This window comes from Corvus hawaiiensis, chromosome 3 (genome assembly GCF_020740725.1).
Source record: "Corvus hawaiiensis isolate bCorHaw1 chromosome 3, bCorHaw1.pri.cur, whole genome shotgun sequence".
Taxonomy (NCBI): domain Eukaryota; kingdom Metazoa; phylum Chordata; class Aves; order Passeriformes; family Corvidae; genus Corvus; species Corvus hawaiiensis.
In genome coordinates, this window is record NC_063215.1 from 36513423 (window position 1) to 36519358 (window position 5936).

Sequence of the window (5936 nt, forward strand, 5' to 3'; positions counted from 1 at the left end):
TTGGGGGGGGGGGGTGGGGGGGGGATTGTTTTGGGGTTTTTAAAGTGGAAAAAAAATCTATTCCTTTCTGCAGATGCGTTCCTTCTCTCTCCCTCCTCCTCCTCCTCCTCCTCCTCCTCCTCCACGTTCTGCCCCGTCTGATGGGCCAGGCAGGACTGACATGGGTAACAAACGCTCTGCGGACACAAATTAGGGCTTGTAATTGAAATTTGTTGCCTTGATCTGTCAGCACTTCCAGGCAGGAGACCTGTGGGAAGAACTCGCTCATTAGTGTCACTGCGGCGGCGGGGGCCGGGCGGAGCCGCGGGGCGGGGGCGGTGCGGCTCGGCCGCCCGCAGCCCAATCAGCGCCGCCCCGGCCCCGCCGCCCCGGCCCCGCCGCCCTTCCAGGGGGCCCCGCCGCCGCGGCCGGGGGGAGCGCCCCACCGTCCCGCGCCCGCCTCTGCCCAGGCCCGAACAGCCCCGCGCCCCCGGCCCGCGGCAGATGCACCCGCAATGAACGCTAAAGGGACACCCCCAATCCCAGCCGTATCTTCCCCCGGAACGCAGAGGGAAGGGGGGCTCTCGGGGAGCGCAGCGTTTGGGCCGGGAAAACCGTTCGGACGTTAAAAAATGACGTTGTGCTCTGTCTTGCTGTAAGGGATTAGGAATTATTGCTGTTACTGTTGCGCTTGGAGATTGATCGCGTTGTTATTCAAACTCTGGCTGCAGAGAGGTTCCAGTGTAGAATCCACAACCTCCGCTAAACCCAACCCATTAGCGCTAAGGCTGCAATAAAACGAGAATTAAACCGAACCTTGTATGAACATCGATGCATCCAGCCGCAGCAACTTCAGTAATAATCATATTCAGGTGCATAAAATAGTTACAGGGAAAATCCTCTTTCGTATCTTTCCAGTGAGTAAAACTATTAAAAGTTTGGAACCAGATATTCTTTCCTTTGCACATCCAGGGAAATGAAAAGCTGGTGAGATTTTTGTTGTGTTTTCTCTCTTTTCTTTTATTTTTTTTTTTCTTCTCTTGTTGGGGCATTTTTGCCTATTTTTTTAATTTTATTTTTTGTCCTCAGAACTAAATGCAGTGACATGCTCCCTTGAAAGAAACAGAATAGAAACCCTCCAGCTTTAAAAAACCCCAATGTGGCAGATTTCACTGTTTAGGGGACTAGGATCTCAAACTCATTTCGCTGTTTTGGGCAAAGGAGAGAAGGAAATTCGTGATCTGGTTCGCCTGTGTCACAGCCTTGGAGGTCCTGTTCGGGCCGTCGAGTGGCACAGCTGAGAATTCTGATCGTAATCTAAAACGGAAATAGCTGCCATTTAGGAGACGTAACCGTTTCCATTATTGTATTTTACCTACCCGTAAAATGCAAATTTATCGCTAATTTCAATAGATGTTTCGTCAGAGACTATGAGGAATGGACTGATTAATAAATATACCCTAGAGATAAATTTTCCCTTCAAATAAGGTTATCAGCGTTAAAATTGTAGAAGTGCTTTCCAGACGTGAAAAATTAGGTATGTGACAGAAAGATAATTAATTAAAGAAAAATAAAAAACAAAACAAAAACGAAACCGACATAGGAGCACTAACTCTCTCCACATTGGAAGAGATGGCAACTTGTCTGAGAAAAATTCGTTACTACGAAAAGAATTGCGCTGCAATGACTGTCACTCTGAATTGATAGGAGAGCAGAAAATGCTTAATGCCTGTCACCGACAAACAGTGCTGTGGAGTTAGTTTATCTTTACATTAAATCTGGGACGTATTAACTGTTCCATGGTCTAAAGTCTGTCTGCTCTGCCTTTCCAGCCGTGATTGAATCTGAAGGAAATCAGATGTGCGAGAGTGATCGAAACGTGCTAAGCTAGAGGATCTTGCAAGAGTTTAAACGCCGTCGCGGAGGAGATGAGATCGATAGAGGAGAGGAAGGAAGGAAATGGATGTTATCTGTCCGAGGGCGCTCCCGCAGCCTCCTCGCCCGCCCGCCCATCTCCGACGGCACCTTCCGCCGCCCCGCTCCGCGCTCCCTCCGCCCGCGGCCGGCCGCCGGGCCACACACGCCACCGCCACCGGTGCGACGGCCCCGGCGAGGCCCGCGGGAGCAGGTACCGACCCCCGCCGCCGCGGCCCGGGAGGGGCGCGGAGGAGCGCGGGAGGAGGAGGGCGCGCTCCGGGGCGGCGGGGCCCGGGTGCGAGCCACGCGGGGCGCGGGGGCTTTAGGGCGAGGCTGAGCTTCTGGAGAAACTCGGCGCGGGTGCGGAGAGCGGGGCCGGCCCCGAGCGGCCGCCGGGACCTGCCGGCGTAGGGGCGAGTTGCCCCGCTCCTCCGCCGGGCTCTCCGGCGGCGCAGCGCCGGTGGAGGGCGGCTGCGGCGCGCATGCAGGGACGGGGACGAAGCGGTGGCGGTGCCGCGGAGGTCACGGAGAAGTCTCTGGGCACGGAGTTGCTGATCCTGCCCGGTTTTTATTTTTTTCCCTCCCTCTAGAGCCAGCCGCCGCGCGTTCCCGCAGAAGAGACCCTGACCCCTTGCTCCGCACCGCTCCGCATCCCTCCATGCCGCACAGCGGGGTGCGCGCAGCCTGCTCGCCCTACGGCGGATGGACAGATCGCCCGGATTGTTTTTATTTCTAGAGGAATGACCCTTGTTGATTTTTTTACTCCTCGCTAGATTTCTGTAGGTTGCTATGTGGCATGTTGTTTTCATTTCTTGACTTTTTGAAATAACTGTTTGGATTTAAATTTATCGAACAACCTGTTATCCATATGTCTGTCCGATTAATTTTTTTATGGGATGATGAAAGAGAGAAGGATCTATATATATAATGATCTGCTAATGGAATAATATATATATCCAAAACACCTTTCTGAGGTTACTTTTATTTCCGGACTTTAAAATGCAGTCTGGGTTTTTAGGCAATTGGGTGAGGTGAATTGATGTAGAAGAGTCACATATTTAGACTTCAGGGAAAAAAAAATATATTGTTTTACACCAGAAAGATATTTTCCTGTCCTCCCTTAGAAAATCTTGAATGACATTTACAGGAAGGTTATGGCCATGTTTTGCCATTCACAGTGTGATTTCTGCAGATCTTTTCGAACATTGAACCCGGGTGCATCCAGAGAGTAAAATATCCACAGCGTCCTTTTCACTTCAAAGACACGGTTTTCTGTAACTAGCCAGCAGGGATCCATAGGAGCAGTCACTAAGGAAAACATATTTCTATCATTAGCCTCTTCTTCCCTCCGCCCCCCAAGTGAGTCTAATCGCTTCACCCTAAGGAGACGTGGTGTGTAAAACTGATAGCAAGGAGCTCACCGCGTCTAGTCAGTCAAACATTATCAACTGCAGAAAAATTATAGGCGCCGGTGAGAGAGTCGTCTGTGAACCCTGTTTTTGTGCATCCCAAGTGCACCTTCTCCCCCGTTTCTCTCCCTTGCCCTTGCTTGCGGCTGAGTGTGTGTCGGGGGCGAATTAGCACTTCCAATTTTGCTATAATGGGCTGAACAGCAAGCTTAGAGCGACTAGCCCAGAGATACAGGTGACCCTCGAAAGAGGCTTGAGAGAAGGTTAAGCGTGGCTTAGATAGAAAAGAGGAAAGTCCCCAGAGCCCTCACGTCCCACTCCGCCGGGGATCCTGCGGCCGGACTGCTTTCCCCGCTGCCAGGTGGGCTGCAGCCCGACGGAAGAGGTGGCACTAGGGACCCGGTAGGAGCGGTCGTCCGGAGCGGCGGCGGGGCTCTGCATCGGTTTCCGATGAGAGCAACTCGGCCCCTGCTTCCACTTTTGTATATCACCTTCCTCGGGCGCAAAACGAGCGCGGCTCACAGCGTGCAGCGCAGGCGGTCCCGGCTCATCCCACGCCGGGCCCAGGCTCGCGGTGCCCCGGCGGCCGTGGGCAACCCCCTGGTATTCGTCCCGGGGCCTGTCCCGAACGCGCCGCCTCGTGCGCCCGCCCGACGGGCTTTAGCTTTGGGCCGAGCCGGAACGAGAGGGAGAGGGGTCGGTTTCCCAACACTTGAGACTCCCCGGGCTCAAACTACGTAACTCGACTGGCGGGTCCCAAAACAAGCGGACGACGAGGCCGCTCTGGACCCAGCCTCCAGGACCAGAGAGCATGCAGCATCCCGTTCGGTGCTTCTAGCTCAGGAGCCGAGAAAAGGGAACAGGGCCGGGGAAGAGAGGGGAAGCCCCGAACTCCCATCGCGCACAGAGCCCTTTGTCGCCTGCAGTGACCCAGCTTTAGCCTGAGCCGCGGGGAGCCTCGTTGCGGCTATCGCCGGTCGCGCCGAAGCCAAGCCCAACCTGCCAGGAGCGTGGCCACGGCAGCCCTCAAACAGCCGCCGCGAGTGGGATTAGGGGAGGGCTCATCGATACGGCGTGGCACGTTTTGTTGCCGCTTCAGCACCGCGGGACGGCCGCGCACCGAGGAGGCAAACGGGTCGGGGCCAGCCCACCGTAGCCGCCGACGGGGCGCGCGGTCCGCCGGCAGGCGCCCCTCACCCCCCGCGCGGCGGGCACCGGCCTTTCCCCGTGAGCCCGCCGAGCCCCTCGTCCCGGCCGTCCTTACAGGGCGGTGCCCCCGCAGCCTCAGGTCTCGTTTTAAAACTTAGAGAAAAAAAAATATTCGCTCCCCTGCTGCGGTGTATAAATAAGATCAGCGTAAGGAAATAAACGCTCAGCCAACCGACCGGCTTTCCGGACGGGTGAAAATGCTGAGGAACTGCATTAAAGAATTGAAAACACAGTTTAAAGGCATCCGTGTTAAAATTATAAACATTCTGGTGATTGCCTTTTATAGCGCTTATATTACTTTCTTAATTCCTAATTACACAGTCACGAGTATGAATCATTTTTAAGGAAATCTCCATTCTTTAATACGACGCTCCCACTTACATTTATTGTTCGTTTCAGACAAACGATTTTTTAAAATAGCCTTTTCATTACTCCAGTCACAAAATAAGCATTTGCAAATGCTAAATGAGGGTTGAAGAAACCCTTGGTTTTACTTTTTTATTGCTTCCTTATACATTTAACTCATAATTTCATTATTGTCTCGGAAAAAAAATGAAAATGTGTATGGAATAAAATTAAATCAGGTAGCTTTAAATCACTGTAGTTTAGGGTAAAGTCACTAATTGGAAATATTTATGTTTGCGAAGCTGGGATTTCAGCAGTAAAAAGATACAGTATATCCCCTTTTTATCATAACGTGGGTCTACGAGAACATTTATATCATACCATTGTAAGAAATGAGGTGTAGTTAAACAGCATTTTTAAAGCAGGGTTTGTCTTTTTATGGCAACCCTCGGTCTTTAGTCAAGGCTAGTTCTCATATTACGTGAAATGTACTTTAAGGAGTACTACCTGCTCCAGCTGTCCAGGAAAAACTGAATTATGGAACTAGGAAACATATGGCAGTTGCATATTGCACGAGTAAGGTACATATGAAAGTTATAAATTTCTTTTTTAAGTAACCATTGTAAACGCATTTTTATAGGTTTTACAGTATGTATTACATCTGTAATTTTAATTTTTGCAATATACCTTTTTAAAGATACCCATGTTTTCTGTATTCCGGGGAAGGAAATGCAAAGCGACGTTTACACGTTAAAAAAAAAAAAAAAATGCTGCGAGCAAAACAAACAAGACAGGTAAATAAACGGGGAAGCGGAGATTCCTCAGAATGGAAAGGACACTATGCCATCTATTGGCAAAGCAGTTATTTACAAAGCCAAGGGTACCCAAGCGAGTATTTTCTGTTCTTTCAATATTGTGCAGTGTCCCAGCTGTAGCTTTGGTGTATTATAACAAATAAATAAAGACATTTCCACGGAGGTCCAGGGAAAGAAAAGAAAAGAAGAAAAGAAAAGAAAAGAAAAGAAAAGAAAAGAAAAGAAAAGAAAAGAAAAGAAAAGAAAAGAAAAGAAAAGAAAA

At 50.6% G+C, this 5936-nt stretch overlaps 1 protein-coding gene across 4 annotated transcripts; it reads left to right on the forward strand.

Annotated features, from left to right (window-relative positions):
- Window positions 1-465: 465 nt before the first annotated feature.
- LOC125323441 (formin-like protein 14) lies at window positions 466-2862 on the forward strand. Of its 4 annotated transcripts, none has more exons than XM_048298395.1 (3): window positions 466-634; window positions 1812-2107; window positions 2487-2862. In XM_048298395.1, the coding sequence occupies exons 2-3, from the start codon at window positions 1943-1945 to the stop codon at window positions 2667-2669; spliced, it is 348 nt and encodes a 115-aa protein (XP_048154352.1). In that variant the 5' UTR covers window positions 466-634; window positions 1812-1942; the 3' UTR covers window positions 2670-2862. The 4 variants fall into 4 exon arrangements, with proteins under 4 accessions (XP_048154352.1, XP_048154354.1, XP_048154353.1 ...); XM_048298397.1 differs by lacking the exon at window positions 466-634 and adding an exon at window positions 652-851; XM_048298396.1 differs by lacking the exon at window positions 466-634 and adding an exon at window positions 873-966.
- Window positions 2863-5936: the final 3074 nt, after the last annotated feature.

What these genes read in the sequence shown, in the direction of transcription:
- LOC125323441 (XM_048298395.1), top strand. Translation starts at nt 1,943, where the DNA reads ATGTTATCTGTCCGAGGGCGCTCCCGCAGCCTCCTCGCCCGCCCGCCC. An exon ending in GGCGAGGCCCGCGGGAGCAG is followed by an intron (nt 2,108 to 2,486) that starts GTACCGACCCCC and finishes CCCTCCCTCTAG; the next exon opens with AGCCAGCCGCCGCGCGTTCC.